The 24,136-nt window shown below is 65.5% G+C and overlaps 2 protein-coding genes across 4 annotated transcripts; one reads left to right on the top strand and one right to left on the bottom strand.

Annotated features, from left to right (window-relative positions):
- The first annotated feature begins 759 nt into the window (after positions 1–759).
- On the top strand, positions 760–16,931 carry COL1A1 (collagen type I alpha 1 chain). The gene is made up of 51 exons (XM_072886196.1): positions 760–965; positions 2,568–2,762; positions 2,955–2,989; positions 3,085–3,120; positions 3,204–3,296; positions 3,383–3,451; positions 4,313–4,357; positions 4,630–4,683; positions 4,899–4,952; positions 5,075–5,128; positions 5,302–5,355; positions 5,462–5,515; positions 5,613–5,657; positions 5,935–5,988; positions 6,100–6,144; positions 6,342–6,395; positions 6,737–6,835; positions 6,923–6,967; positions 7,047–7,145; positions 7,410–7,463; positions 7,555–7,662; positions 7,965–8,018; positions 8,234–8,332; positions 8,549–8,602; positions 8,694–8,792; positions 9,097–9,150; positions 9,525–9,578; positions 9,683–9,736; positions 9,864–9,917; positions 10,237–10,281; positions 10,383–10,481; positions 10,724–10,831; positions 11,202–11,309; positions 11,416–11,469; positions 11,580–11,633; positions 11,740–11,847; positions 11,936–11,989; positions 12,402–12,455; positions 12,703–12,864; positions 13,013–13,120; positions 13,256–13,363; positions 13,571–13,624; positions 13,726–13,833; positions 14,085–14,138; positions 14,254–14,361; positions 14,462–14,515; positions 14,697–14,804; positions 14,885–15,167; positions 15,836–16,026; positions 16,105–16,347; positions 16,432–16,931. The coding sequence occupies exons 1-51, from the start codon at positions 884–886 to the stop codon at positions 16,576–16,578; spliced, it is 4,362 nt and encodes a 1,453-aa protein (XP_072742297.1). The 5' UTR covers positions 760–883; the 3' UTR covers positions 16,579–16,931.
- Positions 16,932–20,058: 3,127 nt separating this feature from the next.
- Positions 20,059–24,136, bottom strand: SGCA (sarcoglycan alpha). 3 transcript variants are annotated; one of them, XM_072885648.1, is made up of 10 exons: positions 24,044–24,136; positions 23,454–23,588; positions 22,847–22,992; positions 22,687–22,759; positions 22,393–22,591; positions 22,123–22,285; positions 21,834–22,039; positions 21,632–21,658; positions 20,516–20,708; positions 20,059–20,116 (listed from the first exon to the last, which is right to left on the bottom strand). In XM_072885648.1, exons 1-9 carry the CDS (start codon positions 24,081–24,083, stop codon positions 20,525–20,527), a joined length of 1,173 nt encoding a protein of 390 aa, XP_072741749.1. In that variant the 5' UTR covers positions 24,084–24,136; the 3' UTR covers positions 20,059–20,116; positions 20,516–20,524. The 3 variants fall into 3 exon arrangements, with proteins under 3 accessions (XP_072741749.1, XP_072741748.1, XP_072741750.1); XM_072885647.1 differs by lacking the exon at positions 20,059–20,116 and having other exon boundaries at positions 20,439–20,708; XM_072885649.1 differs by lacking the exon at positions 20,059–20,116 and having other exon boundaries at positions 20,439–20,708; positions 22,847–22,989.

Genomic DNA, 24,136 nt, shown 5'->3' with positions numbered 1-24,136 from the left:
GGAGAGAGGGGAGCAGGACGGTGAGGAGGGAGAGGATCGAGGAAAAGAAAGGAAAAAGATGGAAAGAAGGAAAAAAAAAAATAAAGCGAGTGGTTCTCGGTGGTGTTTTGGGGGCGTCTGTGGGTCGGGGTCCCCTGTGGGGATCCTCGCCCAAGGGATGCTCTGGGTGCCTGGTGCTCGTGCTCTTGGCCTTTGCACTGTGCTGGGGGGTTTGGTGCTACTGCACGAGGGTTCTCGTGGGGATGGGTGGGGGGTGGGTGGGGGAGCCCTGGGTGCAGGGATGGGTGGAGGGGTGTGGGGTGGCAGGCGGGAGCGGGCGTTTGCAGCGCCCCGACCCCTCAGCGCGGCACCTGGCGTCGCGTGGCACTGGGGCCCCCAAAGTGCCACGTGCCACATCGCCTGTCCCCACCCCGCCCGGCCACATCCAGCCCCCAAACACCTCAGGATGTGCAACCCCCCAAAAACCCCCACCCCCCAAAAAAAACCCCTCAAAACCCCCAAACCCCCATCCCACCCACCCCAGCATCCCCTTCCCATCCACCCCACAACCACCGCTCCCAGCCCCGCTTCAGGACGACACGCGTGTGCGTGTCTGTGTATGCGTGTGCATGAACGGACGGGGGGGGGGGGGTACGAGGGGTGCCCCCCGACTCGCTGGGTGCCGCTGATTGGCCAAGGGGCCGTCCAAAATTCCCCGGTCGCGATGGGTCCCACCTCTCCCCGTCGCCGCATCGTATATAAGGGGAGGCGAAGGAGTGGGCAAGGGCAGTAGGAAGTTTCTGCTGGGGTCTGGATTTGGAGCTCCAGAGTCGGATCGGCCCCGTATGACCCCAACCTAAGAACAAAAGAGACCCCAAAGAGTCTACATGTCTAATATTTAGACATGTTCAGCTTTGTGGATTCTCGGTTACTGCTGTTGATAGCAGCGACTGTACTACTCACCCGCGGGCAAGGAGAAGAAGACAGTAAGTAGTCGGCGTCGGTGACGGTCCTCGCCGCCGGTGGGATGCGGGGCGATGGGTGGGGATGGGGTCGGGCGGCAGCTTTGACGCTTGGTCTTGCTGCCGTGGGGTTGGGGAAGAATAAAGGGGGGGTTGGCATCCGGAGCGAAAAAAAAAGTTGGGGGAAACTAGAGGGAAAAAAAAAAAAGAAAAAAAAAGGAGGGAAAAAAGTGGGTTAGGGGGATTTGGGGTTGGGGGGTGAAGGGGTTTTAGGGGGTCTGTGCCGGAACGGAGAAGCGGGGTGCCCTGCCAAGAGCGGAGAGGGAGGGAAGGGTGGAGAGGAGCCGGCGGGGAAGGAGGGAGCTGGGGAAGAAGGGGAGGAGGAGGCAGGGAAGGGAAAGGGGGGAAAGAGCGCGGGAGAGAACGGTGAGGGGGGAGAGGAGGGGAGAGGGGGGGCCCGGCCCCGGGATCTGCAAAAGCCATCAGGAAAGAATTAGAAAAGTCTCGGATGATTCATAAGGAAAACGTTTCGGCAGCCCGTAAAGTTGGGGCTGGCCAGACGGCCCTGCTCAGCCGCCCCGCGATGGGGATGCCGTCCCATGGCCTCGCCGTGGGGCTGCACCGGGGACGGGGGCTCGGGGGGACGGGGGCACGGCTGGGGTCACAGCCCCTCCACCGCCGGGTCCCCCCCTGCGCCCCGCTGGGCTGCCTGCGCCTGCCTGCGCCTGCCACCTGCAGGCGTGGGGACACGGGGGGACCCTGGGACGGAGCCAGGCCTGGGGTGCCCTTTGCATTTTGCCCGATTTTTGTCATTTGGGAGGGGATTTTTTTGGTGCCTTTTTTTTTTTTTTTTTTTTTTAGCATTTTGCATTCTGCATTTCGCATTTGACAACATGCATCCTGCATTTTGCATTCTGCATTCCGCATTTTGCATTTTACAGCCCGCATTGCGCTTTTTGCAATAGGCTTTTTGCCTTTTGCCCTTTTTTTTTGCCCTTTCCGAGCGGGGGACGGTGGGCCGGGACAGCCCCGCGCCCCCTCCCAGGGACCCTTCCTTGCCGTGGGGCCAGCCCCGGGCCCTGGCGCGTCGCCCTGCCCTCCCCACGTCAGCCCCCGCCTGCCTCCAGTCTCTGGACTCTCATTCCCCAACCCATCTGGCCTGATCCAGCTCTATCCCGCAGCCTCCTGGATCTAATTTCAGCCTAGACTTTGGGGCCAACCTACCCGGCTGCTCCTCGATCGCCGGGTCCATCCCGTCCCATCCCATCCCATCCCGTCCCCATCCCCATCCCCTTCCCCGTCCCCCCGTGCCAGCCCCATCCCTGGCGTTGCCGAGCCCCCCGCCAGCCCCCTGCCTGCCGCGGGGGTATTTGCCTTGGCCCCATCCGCCACGGGACGTAGCAACTGGCTGGAGGTTTTTGTTTAAATTCCAGCGTATGTGGGAAGAGTTTATTGTGGTGCTTTTCCTCTGTCACCGCGATGGGCTGATGAGAAACAGATGAAGGGAGAAACGCTGCAGGAGAAGGGGGGGTATGAAGGGGAGGGAGAGCAAGAGAAGGGCATGCGGGGGGCCGCCGCCGTGCCCCCCGCCCTGACGCTTCCCCCTGCCCTGCCCCTCTCTCCCAGTTCAAACTGGAAGCTGCATACAGGATGGACTAACGTACAACGACAAGGATGTGTGGAAACCCGAACCCTGCCAGATCTGCGTCTGCGACAGCGGCAACATCCTCTGCGACGAGGTGATCTGCGAGGACACCTCCGACTGCCCCAATGCCGAGATCCCCTTCGGAGAGTGCTGCCCCATCTGTCCCGACACCGACGGTACCGTGTCGTCCCCCCGTCCCCGTCCCGGCGCAGGCTGCTGGTCCCCGGGGAGCAGCGGGGCTGGACCCCCCGCCTCCCCCTCCGCTCAGCATCCTTCCCTTGGGTGTCGGGGCTGTGGGGTGGGTGCGGGGTTGGGTGGGGTGGTGGGTCACAGCCGGCTCCTCTAAATGCCCGTCCTTTCTCCCACAGCCTCCCCTGTCTACCCAGAAAGCGCTGGAGTAGAGGTAAAGGCTGCCTTGCCCCCCCAAACCCTGCGACATCCCCCACCTATTTTTGGAGAACTCCTTTTCTAACCACCCGTCTCGTCTCTCCCTGACAGGGTCCTAAGGGAGACACCGGCCCCAAAGGAGACAGGGTGGGTATCGCCCCCGCAGGGCCCCCCTGCTCTGCCGGGACCCCCGTCCCGCTGGGGCTCACCCTCCTCTTCTCTCCCCCCAGGGACTCCCCGGCCCCCCTGGCAGAGATGGCATCCCTGGACAGCCTGGCCTCCCGGGACCCCCAGGCCCTCCAGGTCCTCCAGGCCTCGGCGGAGTGAGTATGGGGGGGGCCCCGGTGGCGCAGACCCCCATGGGGGTGCCCGCGCCCCGCTTACTCCCTGCTCTCCCTCCTGCCCGCAGAACTTCGCTCCTCAAATGTCTTACGGCTACGACGAGAAAGCCGGTGGCATGGCCGTGCCCGGCCCCATGGTGAGCACCGGGGTGGCACGGGTCCCCACGGGGGGGACACAGGGGGGGCGGGGGGAGGTGTGAAGCCGGGCGAGGGGCTGGGAGCGCTGCCCGTGCCGGCGGTTCTGAGGATGCTGCCGAGCGGTGGGAGGGATGGGGAGGGGTGTCGGTCCTGGAGGTGAGGGGGACAGGGATGGGGACAGGGATGGGGACAGGGATGGGGTGGCAATGGGGACAGGGTTGGGTTGACAATGGGGACAGGGAATGGGTGGGGGTGGGGACAGGGATGGGGTGGCAATGGGGACAGGGAATAGGTGGGAATGGGGACAGGGATGGGGACAGTGATGGGGTGGCAATGGGGACAGGGTTGGGGTGACAGTGGGGACAAGGAATGGGTGGGGATGGGGACAGAGATGGGGTGGCAATGGTGTAGCAGCGTGGACAGTGATGGGGTGGCAATGGGGACAGGGAATAGGTGGGAATGGGGACAGGGATGGGGACAGTGATGGGGTGGCAATGGGGACAGGGTTGGGGTGACAGTGGGGACAAGGAATGGGTGGGGATGGGGACAGAGATGGCGTGGCAATGGGGACAGGGATGGGGTGGCAATGGGGACAAGGAATGGGGACAGGATGGGGTGGGGATGGGGTGGCAATGGTGTAGCAGCGTGGACAGAGATGGGGTGGCAATGGGGACATGGAATGAGTGGTGATGGGGACAAGGACGGGGTGGTGATGGAGAGAGCAATGGGATGGTGGTGGGGTGTGATGGGCTGTCAATGGGGACAGCAAATGGGGACAGGGAATGGTTGGTGATGGGGACAGGGATGGGGACAGGGCGACATGGCAGCCACCCGTCACCACTTTCCGTTCTCCTTCCCAGGGTCCCGCTGGTCCCCGCGGTCTCCCCGGCCCTCCTGGCGCTCCTGTGAGTATCTCCTCCTCCCCTCTCGTTCTGGGGACAACCAGCCCCAAGGGTCCCTTCGGGTGGTGGGAGGCTGGGTGGGACAGGATGGGACAAGCTCAGGACAGGGCGTCCCATCCTTCCTGGTGGGTACGGGAACACGTGGGGACGTGCATCCCCACAACGCTGTATGGGGGGGGGGAACCGCTGTTGCCACCGGGGTCTTCAGGCCCAATCTTCTCATTTTCTAACCCATTTTTCCCCTTTTTTTTTCTTTTTTCCCCACCAACCTGCAGGGTCCTCAAGGTTTCCAAGGTCCCCCTGGTGAACCCGGAGAGCCTGGTGCTTCTGTGAGTCCTGCCACCTCCTCCTCCGGCCTGATGTCCCGCAGGGATGGGGACAAGGCTGCCTGTTCCCAGCCCCGGCCAAAGCCGTGCTGTCCCCGCTCTGGGGCATCCATGGGAATGGGGCTGCCAGAGCCTGGCACTGCCCAGCCCGGGTGGCAGGGTGACAGGGCATAGCTGTCACCCACAGCATCCTCATCCCTGCCCTGCATCTCTCCTAGGGTCCCATGGGTCCCCGTGGTCCCGCCGGCCCCCCTGGCAAGAACGGAGATGACGTAAGTGGCCTTTGGATGGGGTGTCCCCCCCCCCATTTGGGGCCTGGTGGCCCTGCCAGCCCCCCAGGTAAGCAGGAGCTGCCTGGCTTGGGGACGTGCCACCAACCCAGTGTCCTCCTTAGGGTGAAGCTGGCAAGCCCGGCCGTCCCGGAGAGCGCGGTCCCCCTGGCCCCCAGGTGAGATGCTCCCCACCGGGATGCCCTCCCCGGGGGGCACAGGAGGGGACACCCCCACCGTGTCCTGCCTGGTGGCAAAGCAAGGATGTGACACCAGCTCCCAGGGATGGGGTAAGGGGGTGCAGGGACAGCCCCCCCGAGCCTCTCCATCACCACCTCCCCTTTTCTCCTAGGGTGCACGTGGTCTCCCAGGAACCGCCGGTCTGCCGGGCATGAAGGGTCACAGGGTGAGTCCCTTCTCCCCTGCTTGCAAGATTTAGGGGAAGGGGGAGCCCGACCTCACCGGGGGGGTCCCTCCTGACCGCCCCCCCCCTTCTCTCTCCCGCTCCCCAGGGCTTCAGTGGTCTGGATGGTGCCAAGGGTGAGCCTGGTCCTGCTGGCCCCAAGGTGAGGAGCCGTGGCAGCGTCACCGCTGCCCTCCTGGTAAGGTCATTGCCGTTCCCTCCCTCCGGAGCAGGTCTCTCAACGTTGTCCTTTCTCCTAGGGTGAGCCTGGCAGCCCCGGGGAGAACGGTGCTCCTGGGCAGATGGTGAGTGCTGGAGTCCCGGGGACCGCGGGGGGATCCAGCCTCGGCCAGCGAAAGGGCATGGGGATGGGGGGCAAGACGTGACGGGAGAACAGCTCGTCCTTGGGGGATGCTTCCCCAGGGATGCCCCAGGGAACGGGGTGAGGAGGGGGTTTAACCCCCTGGAAATGTCGCTGCGGGCAGGAGCAGGGGGGGAGAGGGGGGCACGGGGATGGGAGGAGGCCCCAAAAGGGGAAAGCGGCTCTCTTGGTGATGAAAACGTGTCCTCTCCCCTCCCCAGGGTCCTCGTGGTCTTCCCGGTGAGAGAGGCCGTCCCGGTCCATCTGGCCCCGCTGTGAGTATCTGGTTTGGGCAGGGCTGAGCATCCCCTGCCCGGGGCGTGGGGGGGCTGGGGGCCACCTCTCCTGCCGGTGAGCATCACTAACGGGTCCCTCCTCTCCCGCAGGGTGCTCGCGGTAACGACGGTGCTCCCGGTGCTGCCGGTCCTCCTGTAAGTAACTCCCAAACCCACTCCCCAACCAGCACCTGGCATCAGCTCTGGCTTCTCCGGAGGGAGATCCCCTCCCGGCTCCACCGCGGCCAGGACATCCTGGCTGGGGGCCAGAGCTCTGCTGCCCGGAAAACTCCTCGGCACCAGACGTGCGAGGTGGGTTCCCTCCTCTGACAAGTGCCCTCTCTCCCTTCTAGGGTCCAACCGGCCCCGCTGGTCCCCCCGGCTTCCCCGGTGCTGCTGGTGCGAAGGTAGGACCTGCCTGACCGTCTGCTCCCAGGTGGAATCTCCTGGGCTGGGAGAAGCTGGTGGAAACTGGGAGCTGGTGGGGGGAGAAGGACTGAGCATCGAATGGGTTCCCCACATGGCCCAAAAATGAGAAAACACAAAGTGCCACAGGCTGGCTGCTGCCTGGGACAGCGGGGCAGACGGAGACGTCCCCAGCCGAGTCCCATGGGCTGGGTCCTCCCAAGTCCTCCTGGCTTTGCCTCCGTGGGAAAGGAGCTGCAGACAGAGGGGGAGACCCGCCGTGTCAGGGGTGTCAGGGCAGCCCTTGCACTCACGGCTCTTCCTCCCTCCTCTTCTTCCCCAGGGTGAAACCGGTCCCCAGGGTGCTCGTGGCAGCGAAGGTCCCCAAGGTGCCCGCGGAGAGCCCGGTCCCCCCGGCCCTGCTGGCGCTGCTGGTCCTGCTGTAAGTAGCATCTGACGGCTCCTCGCCCTTCGGCCTCGCGTCCTGCCGGCCCCGGCGTAATCCTCCTCCTCCTCTTTCTCTCCACAGGGCAACCCCGGTGCTGATGGTCAACCTGGTGCCAAGGGCGCAACCGTGAGTGTCCCTGGCCCCCTGCCTGGCTCTGGGGTGAGGGTCTGTGCTGCTCCCTCACTGCCGCCTCTGCCTCTTCTAGGGTGCTCCTGGCATTGCTGGCGCTCCCGGCTTCCCTGGTGCCCGCGGTCCCTCCGGACCCCAGGGTCCCAGCGGTGCCCCTGGTCCCAAGGGTAACAGCGTGAGTATCCCCGGGCGCTTCCACCCGCCTCCTCCCGGAGTCGGATCCCTTCTTCTCCTCCACCAAGCTGCCCTTCCACCTGGAGATGTCTCCTGGCATCCCCTGTGCCTTCCAGCCCTGCGAGTGCAGGATGGTGCTGGGGGCTGGTAGATGCTAAGCATCCCCCCTCCTGCTGCGGGGCCGGGCAGGGTGCAGCTCAGGGCTCCCTTTGCTCATCAGTCTGGTGTTAATCGGCTTCTCCCTCTTCTCTCCGTCCACCTCCAGGGTGAACCCGGTGCTCCAGGCAGCAAGGGAGACACTGGTGCCAAAGGCGAACCCGTAAGTGACCCCCCCGCATCTCCTGGGGGGCTCGGCCCCTCTTGGCTCCCATGCACCCCGTGGGTGCTCATCCCTTCACCTCCTTCCTCAGGGTCCTGCTGGTGTCCAAGGTCCCCCCGGCCCAGCCGGCGAGGAAGGCAAGAGAGGAGCTCGTGGGGAGCCCGGCCCCGCGGGGCTTCCTGGCCCTGCTGGCGAACGTGTGAGTAGGAGCAGCCCCTGTCCCATCCCTGCCATGTCCCTGTCCCCATCCCCGTCCTCCTCCCATCTCCCAACATCCAGCGGCGGAGCCTCGTGGGTGCTCGGGGACAGGTACCCGCCGTGGTGACATCCCCACCCCCTTCCAGTGCCACACCGAGGTCTCCAGTGGAGCATCTCAGCAGGGACACCAGCCTGCTCCCGCTGGTGGCCGGGTCCCACATTGGCACATCCCTCCCCTGCACCCCCAGCCCCGCCGAGGTCACCCCTGTCCCCACACTGACCCCTCTCTCCTGTCCCTCGCAGGGTGCTCCCGGCAGCCGCGGTTTCCCTGGCGCTGATGGCATCGCCGGTCCCAAGGTAGGTGCCCACATCTCCCTCCTGCCTGTCCGGGCAAGAAAGCCGTGTCCTCAACGGGGGACGGTGGGGACACCGGGCATTCGTCACCTGTCCCCACATGGTGGCGAAGCTGGTTCTGTGCCACTGCCACCTCCGGTGACAGGGCTTTTGTCCCCGTCCCCGGGTGATGTCCCGCAGCTGGGGTAACCTCTGTCCCCTCTCCCACCCCTCCCCAGGGTCCCCCCGGCGAGCGTGGCTCCCCCGGCCCCGCTGGCCCCAAAGGATCTCCTGGTGAAGCTGGACGCCCCGGGGAACCCGGCCTCCCCGGTGCCAAGGTGAGCGTGGCGGGGTGGTGGGCACGGTGGCAGGGGGGCCGGAAGGAACAGTGAGCCACATCGGCACGGCCACCGCGCTGGTGGCCCTGCTCCAGGGCCGGCTGCCGGCTCCCGCGCTCTCAGTGCTGGCGGAGGAGCCGCTTTCCAGGAAGCTGATGTTCGCCGGAGCATCTCCGGGAGCCCTGAGCTCCTGACCCACCTCGTGCTCCCTTGCAGGGTCTGACTGGAAGCCCTGGGAGCCCCGGTCCCGACGGCAAGACTGGCCCCCCCGTAAGTTGTACCCCCCGATGCCCTGCTCCTCCCTTGGCTTGCCGTGGGCTCTGCTAACGGGGTGCTCGCTCCCCGCCCCCCCCCATAATAGGGTCCCGCTGGTCAAGACGGCCGCCCCGGCCCCCCCGGCCCCCCCGGAGCCAGAGGTCAAGCCGGCGTGATGGGTTTCCCCGGTCCCAAAGGTGCTGCGGTGAGTGTCAGTGGGTGCTGCCTCCCCTGGGGGGGCTGCTGGGGGTGATGCTGGCTGGCGGACGCAGCCGTCCTGGTCCACGAGGGATTCCTGCCCGCTGGCCGCTGCCACCACCCAGGACGGTGGCTGCGGGTGGGCACGTGGCTCCTGCGGAGCAGGCACCCAAGGAGGGGTGGCTCGGGGGACATGTCCCCCCCCAGGGAGGGCTGTGCCGGTGCAGCCTCCAGCGTGCCTGAGCCTGCAGGCTCGTGCCTGTCGGTGTCACGGTCCCGTCACGGGTCTCATCCTGCTCTCTTGCTTTCAGGGTGAGCCCGGCAAACCCGGCGAGAGAGGTGCTCCTGGTCCCCCCGGCGCTGTTGTAAGTGTTCACCAGAGCCCGGCCAGCCTGGCGGGGGCTTGGCAGGGAGCTTCACCCTGCCGTGGGGCTGGGGCTGGGGCTGGGGCTGGGACGGCCGAGCTGGGGCCGGGGAAGGCTCCAAGGACGAGGACGGCAGTGGGTGGAGGTGGCCGGGACGCCAGCCCGGTGGCTGCCAGTGGCTTTGGAGCGGGGACAGCAGGGAGGTGACGTGGCCGCGGGCAGCTTGCCGTGGGCTTCTCCCGTCCTTCGAAGGATGCTATGGTCGCATCCAGCCCCGCACCCCGTTCGGGGTGGGTGCGCAGAGTCCTGCAGGGGCATCGCTGGGCTGCGGGCTGGGGCCGTGCTCTGAGCACCCTCTTCTCCCTCTTCCACAGGGTGCTGCTGGCAAAGATGGTGAACCTGGTGCCCAAGGTCCTCCCGGCCCTACTGTGAGTATCAATGAGCCCTCGGCCACCCATGGGCTCACTCGGCCGCCGGAGAAGGGGCTTGGGAGCTGACTGCCCTCCCCTCATGCTTGTCCCCTCTCCCCCAGGGTCCCGCTGGAGAAAGAGGTGAACAAGGTCCCGCTGGTGCTCCTGGCTTCCAGGTGAGGGATGTCCCCTTCCCTTGCGAGGGGACAAACCGTCCAGGGTGGGGCTGACGTTGCCCCTTTCCTCGTCCGCTTTGTTCACCCACCTCCGTGGTGTCTCATCGCTCCTCTTCTTCCTCCCCAGGGTCTGCCGGGCCCTGCTGGCCCCCCCGGTGAGGCTGGCAAGCCCGGTGAGCAGGTGAGTGTGGGCGAGCACGGCCGCGGCGTGGGACTGTCCCTGTCCCCTCCCCATCCCCCCTTCCCAGCTGGGGCTGGGGGCTGCTGATGGGGTGTCCCCCAGCACACCCCGAGGCCACATAGGCTCTCCCCTGGGAGCAGCGGGGACCCCAGCCCTGCCCCATCCCCCTAGGACCGTGGGACCCCCTCCCTCCCCAGCCCTTCCCCATCCCGCCAGGACCCCCTCCCTCCCCACCCCTGAGGGCATCCCGGGGACCCCTCCGCCTGTCCCCAGGGCCACCCCTTCCCCTGCTGACTCTGCACCCTCTGCCTCCGCACAGGGTGTCCCCGGAGACGTCGGTGCCCCCGGTCCTGCCGGTGCCAGGGTAAGTTGAACCCCGCTCCCTCCCCAGCCGGCTCTTGGCACCCTCCCGGTGCCCACCGCCCCCCTGACGGCCTCGGCCCCTCTCCTGCCTCCCCTCTCCAGGGTGAGAGAGGTTTCCCCGGCGAACGCGGCGTCCAAGGCCCCCCCGGTCCCCAAGGTCCTCGTGGTGCTAACGGTGCTCCCGGTAACGATGGTGCTAAGGTAGGTGCAAGGTCTCAGCCGTGCTGCGCCAGGCTGGGGATGTCTGGGCGATGGGTGACCGTCCCTGGCAGGCGGCTCTTGGGGTGCAGATGTAAAGGGGGGGGGGGTGGCTTCACCCCCTTTTGCTGGGGTAGGTCCCATGGGATCGGCTCCCGCGCGGTGGCTGAAGCCGGGGCGGACTTTGCTGTGCCGAGGAAGTGCCGGGTTCTTGCTAACTCCCGTTTTCTGTCTCTCTTGCCCAGGGCGATGCTGGTGCTCCCGGTGCCCCCGGAGGCCAAGGACCCCCCGGTCTGCAGGGTATGCCCGGAGAGCGTGGTGCTGCCGGCCTGCCAGGCGCCAAGGGTGACAGAGTACGTGTCCCCCAAAATTCTGACGTCCCCCGTTGGTCCTCTGCTCCTGGCTATCCCTGTGCCCCCCCATTGTCCCCTCCGGGCTGGGTGCGCTCCCCTAAGCCAAGGCCGGCGGGCAGCAGCCCCCTGGGGAGGGGATGCTCAGTGCCACCTCTGTCCCCATCCGAGCGTGGCCCTTGGGGACAGTCTTGCTGCCAGCTGGGAGCTGAGCCCAGCTCTTCCCCCAGAGCCCGGGAGGAGGAGGATGGTCCCAGCCTCTCCCAGGGAGGATGAAGAAGCAGGGGTTGCCTTGTGCAAAGGGGAGAGGAAAGAGGGGGTGACCCCTGGAGGGGACCTCCCCAGGTAACCCGCCATCATCTTCCTCTCCCAGGGTGACCCCGGTCCCAAAGGTGCTGACGGCGCTCCTGGCAAAGACGGTCTCCGAGGTCTGACTGGCCCCATCGGCCCCCCTGGCCCCGCTGGTGCTCCTGGTGACAAGGTAGGGCCATCCCCCGGCACCGGGGATGGATGTGTCCTGGTACCCACTGCCACCTCCTCGCCACAGCCTTGACCTCCTTTTTTTTGGTTTTCCTCCCCTTTTCCAGGGTGAAGCTGGTCCCCCCGGTCCTGCTGGTCCCACCGGTGCCCGTGGTGCTCCCGTAAGTGTCCCCCCACCCTAGCTGATGGCCCTGCCGTGGGTGGCCATCCTTTGACGGCCGTTGGTGGCCGTTCCCTGCTTGGGGTGACACCATTTCACCGTCTCCCCTAGGGCGACCGCGGCGAGCCCGGCCCTCCTGGTCCTGCTGGATTTGCTGGCCCCCCTGTAAGTGCGACAGCCTCACTCCTCCCTGCCCCGGGGGCCTGATCCTCCCCTGCCGGGGCGATGCTGTGCCCCCCACCCCAGCTCACCCCACTCTGCTCTCCCACAGGGTGCCGATGGCCAGCCTGGTGCTAAAGGTGAAACTGGTGATGCTGGAGCCAAGGGTGATGCCGGTCCCCCCGGCCCTGCCGGCCCCACCGGTGCTCCTGGCCCCGCCGTAAGTTGCGTCCCCCACCCCACACCCACTTGGGGTCCGGCCCCACGCTGCAGCTCACCCCTCTCCTCCTCCTCTTCCTCCTCCACAGGGTGCTGTTGGTGCTCCTGGTCCCAAAGGTGCTCGTGGTAGCGCTGGACCCCCTGTAAGTACCAGTCTCGTGGGGGGGGGTGGGGTTGGGGCCCCCAGGGGACCCCCCCGGACACAAACACCCCACAAACATCCCTGCTGCATCTCGCTCAGTCCCCCTAAAACCGTGGGGTAGAGGGGAGCTGTGGCACTTCCAGCCCTGCACCCCCAAAACCATCTGGGGGGACGGCATCAATCTTCATCCCGTGGTGGGGATGGAGCAGAGGGGAAAAGGGGGGGGGGGTTGCCTTTATCCCCCCACATCAGCCCCAGCTCCCCCCTGGATGGATGCTTTCCTCCTGGCCACTGGCCCCGGGGCTCCCTGCGGTGGCCCCCAGCCAGGGGACGGTCCCCTGGACCAGCTCCATGGCGGGGGCAGGCGATGCCTGGATCCGGCCCCTGGTGACTCCAGCTTTTCTCCCTTCCAGGGTGCTACTGGTTTCCCTGGTGCTGCTGGAAGAGTTGGTCCCCCCGGCCCCTCTGTGAGTACCCCTGAGCCCCGTGGGGCGAGAGGCGGGGGACCGGGAGGGGGTGGCGGGAGGATGCTGGTCGGCGGCTGCTGGTGACAAGGGGGGGGGACACGGGATGGGAGGTGCCAGGCACCCGTCCAGGCAGCTCCACGTGGCCGCCCTGTCCCAGTTGGCACTGGGACACCCCTGGCCGCCCTTCAGCTGGCAGCCGGGGGGGTCTCAGGCTGCTGCTTGACGGCATCGCCTTCCCCCCGCCCAGGGGAACATCGGCCTCCCCGGCCCCCCCGGCCCCAGCGGGAAGGAAGGTGCCAAAGGACCCCGCGGTGAAACCGGCCCCGCTGGCCGCCCTGGTGAGCCCGGCCCCGCTGGCCCCCCCGGACCCCCCGGCGAGAAGGGCTCTCCCGGCGCTGACGGCCCCATCGTAAGTCACCCCCCGGCTGGACCCCCTCCACGGAGCCGGGGATGCCAGGCAGCGTCCCTCCCCAGCCTGGCATCCCTTGGCCGTCCCCTCCATCGGGAGGGTGGCCCCCGCTGCTGCCACCACCCTGAGGTGCTGTTTGTCCCCACAGGGCGCTCCTGGCACCCCCGGACCCCAAGGTATCGCCGGCCAGCGCGGTGTCGTCGGCCTCCCCGGACAGAGAGGCGAGAGAGGCTTCCCTGGGCTGCCCGGCCCCTCTGTGAGTAACCGGAGAGCGAGACGATGCTGGGACCCCCCCCAGGGTCCGACTCACCCGTGCGGCCCCGCGGCTGCGGCCCCGGAGCGGAGGATGCTCGCCGGTGTCTGACGTCCCCCCGTCCTCTCTCCTCCGCAGGGTGAACCTGGCAAGCAAGGTCCCTCCGGTTCCCCCGGTGAGCGCGGTCCGCCCGGTCCCATGGGCCCCCCCGGCCTGGCTGGACCCCCCGGTGAAGCTGGACGTGAGGTGAGCAGCCGTGGGCAACCATCGGTGTTGGGGGGCACGGATTCCCGCAAGCCGGCGTTGTGTTCGCTGCGCTGAGGACTTGCCAACTCATGGCACTCATAGATGCTGCCGTTGTCGGGGCCCGTGGTGGGCTGAGCGGAGACGATGCCATCCAGGCGCTCATTAGCCCCTGCCCGCCCTAACGAGGGGGTCTTTGCTCCTCCGTAGGGTGCTCCCGGTGCTGAAGGTGCCCCTGGTCGCGATGGTGCTGCTGGTCCCAAGGTGAGTGGGCTGGTGAGGGGGCTGCGGGAGGGGGCAATGGGGCTGTGCTGGCCCACACCAACCTCTCCTCTTCCTCCTCCTCCTCCTCCTCCTCCTCACAGGGTGACCGTGGTGAGACCGGCCCCGCTGGCCCCCCTGGTGCTCCCGGTGCCCCCGGTGCCCCCGGCCCCATTGGTCCTGCTGGCAAGAGCGGAGATCGTGGCGAGACCGTAAGTGATGCTCTGCCCAGCACCCCTCCTCGCACCCCTCCCCGGCCCGGGGGTCACCCCGGGCTCGACGCGGTTGCGGAGCAAGGACTCGTCCTGCAGACCCACGGCGGGTCAGGGTCCGGCCCCGGGCTCAGCTCTCGCTGCTGGAGGAAGCCAGGCGTCCCAGCGCCCTGCTCGGGCTGACGCTGTCCTGGCCAGGGGCAGCAGAAGGTGGAGGATGCTCTAACCTGTCCCCGTCTCTCCTCTCTCAGGGTCCCCAAGGTCCCGCTGGCCCCGCTGGTCCTGCTGGTGCTCGTGGTCCTGCTGTAAGTTGATGTTCTCCTCCATCTTCCTTGGTGCTTCTGCGTCCCTGTGGCCGCGGGGGCAGTGGCTGGCATGGACCCCACTCAATACATCTTCATCCTCCTCCTCCTCCTCCAGGGTCCGCAAGGTCCCCGTGGTGACAAAGGTGAAGCCGGTGAACAGGGTGACAGAGGCATGAAGGGTCACAGAGGCTTCTCCGGTCTCCAGGGCCCACCTGGTCCTCCTGTAAGTCCCACGGGGTGACGGTGGCCCCGGGTGCTGCCCCACGTCCTGGAAGCAGAACGAGATGCTGATGGGACCTCTTCTTGTTCCTTGCTTTGCACAGGGCTCTCCTGGTGAACAAGGTCCTTCTGGTGCTTCTGGTCCCGCCGGTCCAAGAGTAAGTCCCTGGCCGAGCCACGACCTCCAGCCAGGGCTGGAGCATCCTGGGGGGAGCGGGTCCCCCCAGCAGGGCTGTGTCCTGCTGTCACCGGCTTTCTCATGGGGACGCGGGTTGGGACTGGAGGGGACGACTCTGCCCGGGTGGGATGGCCGCGCTCACCCCCTCTCCTCTCCTTCAGGGTCCTCCTGGCTCCGCTGGTGCTGCCGGCAAAGACGGTCTCAACGGGCTGCCCGGCCCCATCGGCCCCCCCGGCCCCCGCGGCCGCACCGGCGACGTCGGCCCAGTTGTATGTATCGGCCCCTCTGCCGCTGCCTGCCCAGCGCCGCCTGCCTTCATCTCCTGCTCACCGTCCTCCTCCTCCCGCAGGGTCCCCCCGGCCCACCCGGCCCCCCAGGTCCTCCCGGCCCCCCCAGCGGTGGCTTCGACTTCAGCTTCCTGCCCCAGCCGCCCCAGGAGAAGGCTCACGATGGTGGGCGCTACTACCGAGCCGACGATGCCAACGTGATGCGCGACCGGGACCTGGAGGTCGACACCACCCTCAAGAGCCTGAGCCAACAGATCGAGAACATCCGCAGCCCCGAGGGCACCCGTAAAAACCCTGCCCGTACCTGCCGCGACCTGAAGATGTGCCACGGCGACTGGAAGAGCGGTCAGTGTCCCTGTGTCCCTCTGGAATACTCTCACCTCCATCCCTCTGTCCTCTCTACCTGCTCCTCACCTCCATCCTTCCTCCATCCCCCCTGGCTGATCCTCACCTTGATCCTCCCACCCTGTCCCTCATGGCTGCTCTCACCTCCAGCCCTCTTACCTGCTCCTCACCTCCATCCTCCATCCCTTCATCCTCCATTTCTCACAGCTGCTCCTCACCTCCTTCTTCCGTTCCTCATGGCTGTTGCTCAACTCCATGCTCCACCCCCCAGATCCCTCCTGCCTGCTCCTCACCTCCCTCCTCCATCTCTCGTGGCTGCTCCTCACCTCCACCCACCATCCCTTCATCCTCCATCTCTCACAGCTGCCCCTCACCTACCCCTCCATCCTCTGTCCCTCCCGCCTGCTCCTCACCTCCATCCTCCATCCCTCACGGCTGCTCCTCACCTCCATCCTCCATGGCTGCTCCTCACCTCCATCCTCCATCCCTCATGGCTGCTCCTCACCTCCATCCTCCATCCCTCACGGCTGCTCCTCACCTCCATCCTCCATGGCTGCTCCTCACCTCCATCCTCCATCCTTCACGGCTGTTCCTCACCTCCGTCCTCCATCCATCGTGGCCACCCACCTCCTTCCCCGCTCCCTGACTCCCCTCCCTCTGCCCTGCAGGCGAATACTGGATCGACCCCAACCAAGGCTGCAACCTGGACGCCATCAAGGTCTACTGTAACATGGAGACGGGCGAGACATGCGTCTACCCCACCCAGGCCACCATTGCCCAGAAGAACTGGTACCTCAGCAAGAACCCCAAGGAGAAGAAGCACATCTGGTTCGGCGAGACGATGAGCGATGGCTTCCAGGTGAGCAGGGAGACGATGAGGGGGGACAACTAGGATGGACAACCAGCTCTGCGGTGCCTAACGCCTCTTCTCCGGCAGTTCGAGTATGGTGGTGAGGGCTCCAACCCAGCCGACGTCGCCATCCAGCTGACCTTCCTCCGCCTGATGTCCACCGAGGCCTCCCAGAACATCACCTACCACTGCAAGAACAGCGTCGCCTACATGGACCAGGACACCGGCAACCTGAAGAAGGCCCTTCTCCTCCAAGGCGCCAACGAGATCGAGATCAGGGCTGAAGGCAACAGTCGCTTCACCTACGGCGTCACCGAGGACGGCTGCACGGTGAGTGGTCCAGGGGATGGTCATGGTGCTGGTGGTGGGGACGTTTTACGGGGATGGGGCTGATCCTGACCTCGCTCCCCGCAGAGTCACACCGGCGCTTGGGGCAAGACAGTCATCGAGTACAAGACGACGAAGACCTCTCGCCTGCCCATCATCGATTTGGCTCCCATGGACGTTGGCGCTCCAGACCAGGAATTCGGCATCGACATCGGCCCCGTCTGCTTCTTGTAAACCAGATGCCCCACGCGTAACAGGAGAGAGTAATAATAATAATAATAATAATAAAAAAAAAAAACAGCCAAAAAAAAAGGAGAAAATTTCACATGGACTTGAATTTGTGTCGGTTTCTATCCAGCGTCTCTAAAACTATTTGCGTTTCCGTAAAAGAAAAACCTAAAACCCCCCCAAAAAAAAGCATTAAACCAAAAAAAAAAAAAAATAAATGACTTTTCAAACAAAATCACCAGGAAGTGGGTTCGCTTGCTTGCCCTCCTCTCCTCCTCGGGGTCGGGCACTCCTCAGCCCCGAAGACGGCGCGGCTCAGCTCACCGAAAGCACTGCCGCGGCCGCGCCGAGCCCCCCGCGGTGCTGAGCCCCCCAGCCCGGAGCACCGGGACCGGTGAATCCCCCCCCTCCAGCCGACCTTTCCCCGCTGGCCTCTTCGCTTCTCGCATCTCATTAGTATATTAATTTTTTGCTGCAAGGAAGATGTTTAACTCTTGGTTATAATCTGCTTTTTGTTGTTGTTTTCCCTCTCTCCCCCCCCCCCCTTGTTTTTTGGTTTATTTTCTTTTTCTTATTTTATTTTTATTCAGGCAGCAAAATCAATTCAATCCCAAGCACATCAGGGGAGCAGCCGCTGCCCCCACCGCCGAGCAGACCTGACCCTTCGCTGCATACTCTCCTTTTCTGGAAGGCTACCTCACCGCTGTGCTTTGGGTTGTTGTTTTTTTTTTAAAAAAAAAAATTGGGGTTATTTTTGTTTCATTTTCAAGTAGTTTTAGGTTTGTTTGGGGTTTTTCAGCCGTGCCGGGACTTTCCTGCCAGGTTCAGAGTAAAGGTGCTAATTTTTCTGTAATATTTCCCCCCCCCCGCCCCGATTTGTTGCTCTGTTGATCTTTTATTTTTATTTTCCTCCGTTCAAGGTCCCTCGGGAGTCGCTGAGGTTTCTTCCCCCCAGGATTTTTATCCCGGGGCTTTTTTTCATTCTCTTTTATTTTGGTCCCACAACACCCGAGCCTGGGACCGCCTGGTGCTACAGCCTCCAAAGACGCGACTCAGCTTGATTTGTTTTAATTTCCCTCTATTTTGTGGTTGTTCCCCCCCCCCCGCCCCTTTCTTTGCTGCCCAGCTCAACTTGTGAATTTTCTAAAGGTGCTATTTACCCCCCCCCCATCCTGCAAGCAAATCCCGGAGCAAATGCAAGGCAGAACCAAAAAAATTCAAAGCCTCGAAAGGGAAAAAGGACAACCCCGCTTTCCAGGTTAAGCAGGTGGATCTTCGGCTCCGGTCTCATCTTCCAGCAGCATTTTCTCTACCCATCCATCCATCCCTCCATCCCTCCATCCCATCCATCCATCCATCCATCCATGCCTCCATCCCCGCATACCCCGGGCACGGAGGGGCACGAACCCACTCCCATTTGCCGGCCCATCTCCCGGCGGATGCTCCGGGCTCTCCCGGAGTCTGTACCTAGTTTGTATATGTATAATAATTTGAAATTGTTTTTTTTTTTTTTTTAATTATTTTTTTTTGACTGCTGAAATAAAGCATGTGAAATGATCCAACAAACCTGGGGTGCTCTTCAGCGGCGGCTCTCGCTCTCGGGGGTCAGGGTGGGGGTCCCGGGTGGGTGGGTGGGTACAGTGGGGTTGGGAGCCCCTCGTCTCCGGTCCTGCTCTCGTCCCGGCTTCTCCCGCTCTGCTCCCACCGTGCTTCTGCTCGCCCGTCCTCCCCGTCCTCCCACCCCAGCGCGGCCCCCGCCAGCCCCCCCAGCCCTCCTCCCCCTCCCTCAGCCCCCCGCTGCCCTGGGGGGGAGAGGAAGGAAGGGGGGACCCACCCCCCCAGCGAGGAGGGTTGGGCTGGATTGGGGGGGGCAGAGCTGCTGTGCGCCCACGGTGAAGGGGACTTTGGTGTGTGTCCCCTCCCCAAATGGGGGTAAGAAATGGGGACATGTGGGGGGCAGCAAGGGGAGGAAGGGGGGCTGGGGGACAGCCTAGGCCAGGCTGGGGGCACTCAGCCCAGGGTGCCCCCCCAAAAGGAAGAGTTGGGGAGTGGGGAGGGGGGAGGGAAGGCGCAGACATTGCAGCTGGGTGAGGGAGGGCGCAGAGAGATGCACCGAAATGGGGGCAGGGGGGTTGTGCTCGCCCTGGGCTGCAACCGGTGTGCCACCATGCGCGTGTGCCACCACGCGTGTGTGCCACCACGCGTGTGTGCCACCATGCGTGTGTGCCATGGGATGTGTGTGTGCCACCATGTGTGTGTGCCACCATGCGTGTGTGCCATGGGATGCGTGTGTGCCACCGTGCGTGTGCCACGGGATGCGTGTGTGCCACCAAGCGTGTGCATCACCATGCGTGTGTGCCACCATGCGTGTGCCACGGGATCCGTGTGCGCCACCGTGCAAGCCCCCCGCACCCACAGTGGGTTCCCCCCCCCGTGCCAGCACCACCCAGCACCAGCGCCCGCTGCGCACACTCACTCGTGCAAAGGGAACCGGGCAGCCGCCAGCAGCACACGCGTGTGCCCGGGCCGGACCGTGCCCAGCGTGTGCCACGCTCGCCTCTCCCCGGGCACCTTCACGGTGGGCACGAGCGAGACCCCGGCAGCAGTGGGGGGGCTGCGCGGGCAGCGGGATGGGGCCTCAATGCCGCCTTTCTCCTCGCCTGCCCAGCCCGTCAATGGCTCCCCTTGTTCCTCCTGGGCCCCCGTGTTTTCCTAACCCCCACCCTGGCGCCTGCCCTGCAAGAAGGGGGGGGGCCACCGTGAAAGAGGCTCTTTCTTTGGAGGCGAGGGGCCGGGGCCGGGCTGGGGGGGACCCCTGGAGAGGGCAGGGAGGGGTTATGGGGGTGCTGAGCAGGATGCTGAGTGGGTCTGCGCGGTGGAAGGGGCCAGCGGCCGGAGCAGCCGGGGGCTCCAGGCGAGATCCCTGCCGGACACAGGCACCCAGGTGAGCCGGGGGACATTGGGGTGCCATCCTGAGTCCCTGGGACTGTGTCCCTCCCCGTTGTCCCTGTCCCCAACCTGCTCTCCATGAGCCCCTTTCCCTCTGCACAGGGCTGTTGGGGGGGGACAGGGTCAGCCCAAGCCCTTGGGGGGGATGTCATGGATGGAGCAGGGTGGGAGCGGGCGCAAGCAGGGGCACCCAGATGGAGCAAAGCAGCCGAAGAGGGGGCAGAGGGGAGCAGGACCCCCCCCCCAGCAGAAGGGACAGACCAGGAACCCCCCCCAGTGGGACCCCAGCCCCAGGGCACTTCCAGCTTTGGGGCTGGCTGGGGCAGAGAACTGGCAAACTCAGGGCATTGTTTGCAGCCAGAAGGAGCCCAGCAGCAGGCTGCACCCCAAAATCTCCCCCAAACCACCACACCCCCCTCAAGACCACCACAGCCACCAGGACCAGGCTGGACTGCTTGCAGGGGGCTAAAAATAAAGCAGAAAAGCCACGTCTCATCGCTAAACAGCCACTTTATCAGACAAACCCCACTCCAGCCCCCATCCCACAGCGGGGTCACCCCCGGGGAGGTGACAGCAACAAAGCCACCCACATCACCTGGAAAATGAGAAGAAAAGAGCTTATTCCCCCCTCCCCCAAAAAAAAAAAAAAGGGTTATGATGCGCCCACAGCTCTTATTTAAGGGTTTCATTAGGCCGGGTGGGACAGATGAGGTTGGAGGGGAAGGGAATAGGATGCAGGTGTCCTACTGATGCACATGGATGGTGATGACCCCCCCCATGTAGCCCCCCAAAATCCTCCAGGCAATAGCCCGGCAGCGGGCAGAGCCCAGCCGGACGGGCGTTCGCCCGTCCGGCTGGGCTCTGCCCGCTGCCGGGCTTTTGTCCCCTGCGAAGTCCCCCAAAAGCATCATGACACCCCCTTTGTCCATCCCCATCCCTGGGATTGTGTCCCCCCCCCTCCCCAGCATCATCCTGGTGTCACCCCGGTACCCACCGCCCCGGCTCACTGCGGGAGGAGGGGGACGCGGGCACCGTCCGGGGGACCGGGCATGGGGTTGATGCGTTGACCCGTGCGGACGTTGAACATGGGAAGGGTGGAAAGGGGCCGTGGGACGTCCCGGCTGCCGGCCATGTGCCTCAGCTCCTCCGTGTCACCGTGGATGGTGGTGTGGTGGACAAGCTGGATGCTGAGGGGGAAGGAGAACCGGGTGCTGTGCCCCCCCGTTCTTTGGGGAGGGGCTTGGGGGGCTCTGTTCCCCCATTATTAGGGTTTGTCCCTCATCATTGAGGTCTGCCCCGCCATCACTGGGGTCTGCCCACCCATAACTGGGGTCTGCACCCCATTATTAGGGTTTGTTCTACATCTTTGGGGTCTGCACCCCATCATTGAGGTCTGTCCTCCATCACTGGGGTCTGCCTTCCATCGTTGGGGGTCTGCCCACCCATCACTGGGGTCTGTACCCCATCATTGGGGTCTGTCCACCCATCATTGGGGCCTGCACCCCATCATTGGGGGTCTGCCCACCCGTCGTTGGGGTCTGCACCCCATCATTGGGGTCTGCACACTGTAATTGGGGTCTGCCCACCCATCATTGGGGTCTGCACCCCATCACTGGGGGTCTGCACACCCCATCATTGGGGTCTACACCCCATCATTGATGGTCTGCCCACCCGTCATTGGGGTCTGCACCCCATCATTGGGGTCTGCCCACCCGTCATTGGGGTTTGCTCCCCATCATTGGGGGTCTGCTCCCCATCATTGGGGTCTGTCCCCCATCACTGGGGTCTGCTCCCCATCATTGGGGTCCTCCTTGCTGGTATTGAGTCTGGTCGAGGCTATCAGAGAAGTAAAACAGCTCTTGTGCTCCAGCCCGCGTCTGTGGGGGGTTATTGGGGGGCGCCGAGGTGTGGGGAGAGGAGGAGGGGGGCTGGGGGGGCCCCTTTCGGATGGGGAGACCTTTAGGATCTACCACCTCCATAACATCCCCCCGACAGCCGACCGCTCCCCGTCCCCATCCCTGCTGGCCCTCCCCGTGCTTGGCCATGACACCCCCCCCCCAAAAGCAGCCCCCCAGCACCCGCGGGGCTCAGCCTGGGCACAGGGACTTACTCAGACGTCTCCAAGTCCCGTTTTTGCCTACAAAACAGAGGAAAAAGGGGTGGGGAAAAAAAAAAGATGGTGAGAAGGGCTCTCACCACCCCCAGGTTGTCCTGGGGCTATGATGGCCGGGGAAGGGGCACCCAACCTGGGGTGCCCATGCCCTGGCTGGGGTGGGGGGACCCCCACCCTGAGCACGCCCCCCCCGACTCACACTCCTTCCCTGCGGCAGCACATGAGGTAGCCCAGGAGCAGGCAGAGCAGCACGGCCACTGCCAGCGGCACCAGCAGCGTCACCAGGTACCCGGGCAGCAGGTCCCGGGGGGGCACCTCGGTGGGGGGCTGGAAATCCCCACCCTCCTCCAGCACCCCGGAACCCCACGCCGGCCCCGGCGACGTGGGGCTGGGCCAGACCTGCAGCTGCAATGGGGTGATGGTTAGGGGGGGGTGGGGGGTCCCGGCAGGTGTTGTTGCATGGGGTGGAGGGGGAACGTGGGTCTCACCAGGGTGAGGTTGCACCAGCGGATGGTGAAGTGGGGGGCGAAGGTGTCGTAGCAGGAGGCGAGGGGCTGCTGGCCCAGGCTGCAGCGGAAGCGGCTCTGCGGCGAGGCAGCCGATGCCAGGCACGGCGAGAAGGTGCCGTGGGAGCCCACCTTCACGTACACCCTGCCGGGGTGGGGGGCGCTGGCTGGAGGTGGCCTCCCAAAACCCCATGCACAGAAGCTGGGGGTCTGCCTGGGAGCAACCCCAGCACCCCCCGGGTCTGCCCGTACCCCTCCTTGCGCCCCTCGATGGGCAGCGGGACGCGGCCGCCCCGGTCCAGGGCGGAGGTGATGTTGATGACACGGAGGTCGTCCCGCTCCCAGACGCTGGCTGTGGCTTGGAGGAAGATCTCCTGCGTGGCCGCCGGCAGCAGCTCCTCCACGTTCCTGTTGCCCACCAGGAACTCGCCCTGGTACGGCGGCTCCCTGCCTGCGGGGGACACGTGGCACCTCTGGGGACACCCCGCGCCCATCGCAGGGGGCTCCGGGTCAGCCTGGTGCGATGTGGGGGTGCACAGCCCTTACCTGGAGCAGGGATGACGGTGATGATGAGACGCTGTGCCGCCGTCTCGTAGGTGTGCCGGTTGTACGCCAGCACCTGCAAGCCAAGGAGAGACCGCCGAAGGTGCCAGCCCCTCCTCCTCGTGTCACCCCCTGGCACGGGGCTGTGAGGGTGGGCACCTACCTCGATGGCATGGGTGCCCACCTCGGTGGCCGTGGGGCAGCCGTAGAGGTAGCCCGGCTGGTGGGGGTCACGCTGGATGTACCGCAGCCACCGCGGCAGGTCGGGGTGGTCCTGGAGGTGGGCTTGGAAGGTGATGGGGGCGGCTGCTGGGCACCGGGACACACAGACGGGTGGGGACGGACACAGACATGGGGACATGCATGCCACCAGGCTGTGCCGCGGGTGGACCCCGGACCTGCAAGCCCTTCCCCGTCCAACTGGTCCCACCAAGGAAGCACGACTGGTCCCTGCACCCACTGTGCACCAAGGGGGTCCTGCTCCCCTTTTGGAGCGTGATGGGGCGGCGCTCGGGGGTCCCCAGATGGGTGGAGGGGTGGGTGGGGGATGGAGGGGTGGAGGGTGGGATGGAGGGCAGGATGGATGGATGGATGGACAGATGGAGGGAGGGAGGGAGGGAGGGGGGGAGGGACAGATGGCCCAGCTGGGGTCACGCCTGGTGGGGCGCAGGCATTAGCCAGTGGCCCCCATTAGCAGTCCCAGACCCCCCTCCCAACCCAGGCACTGCAGGACACCCCCTCGTCCCCACTCCCCTTGGCCTGGCCCTCACCGCCGTCATCCTCGCGTCCGGTGAGGAAGGCCTCCTGGAACAGCTCCCGCTCCAGCTCGTGGACGAAGATGGTTCCGGTCTCGGAGGAGACGCGGTGGTCGGGGAGGGCGGCCCGGGACCTCCCCAGGGCCACGGCTGCAGCCAGGCACAGGGCTAGAGCCAGGGCTGGGGAACACGGCTCCTCCCTGCCTCAGTTTCCCCATTGCCCAGAGACGCCGGGACGGCCCGCATGCCCACAGCCCCCCCCAGGACACCCGGCTGGGGCAGAAACGCGTCCCTGCGGTGCCAGGTGTCCCGGGACAACGGGGTGGGGGACATTTTGGAGGGGATGGTGACAGCACCGTCCTTTGCCCTGGCCCCATCACGGAGAGGTCCCACCCGGTCCCCCCCCCCGTCCCAAACCCAGCTGGCACCAGGGACAGGACGGCTTTATTTAGCTCTGTCACGTTGCAGCCACGTCCCCCCCATCCCCTCCTGCCGGCGCCTCCCCGTCCCCACCCCGCTCCGGGGGTCCCCCCCATCCCCTCCCCGCTGGGGGTACCCCCGGCCCGGCCGTGTCCCCCCCGGGGGGTGACAGGGCTGTCACTCGCCTGCCAGCACCCAGAGCCGGAGCAGCTCGGGGGCCTCCATCTTCGCCACGGCCCGGGAGCGGGGCCAGGGCTGATTGACGGAGGCAGCGGGGC

The sequence above is a fragment of the Ciconia boyciana genome, chromosome 22 (assembly GCF_034638445.1).
Source record: "Ciconia boyciana chromosome 22, ASM3463844v1, whole genome shotgun sequence".
NCBI classification, from domain to species: Eukaryota; Metazoa; Chordata; class Aves; order Ciconiiformes; family Ciconiidae; genus Ciconia; species Ciconia boyciana.
The sequence above is the reverse complement of the archived record's forward strand: the minus strand, read 5'-3'. Positions and strand labels throughout refer to the sequence as shown.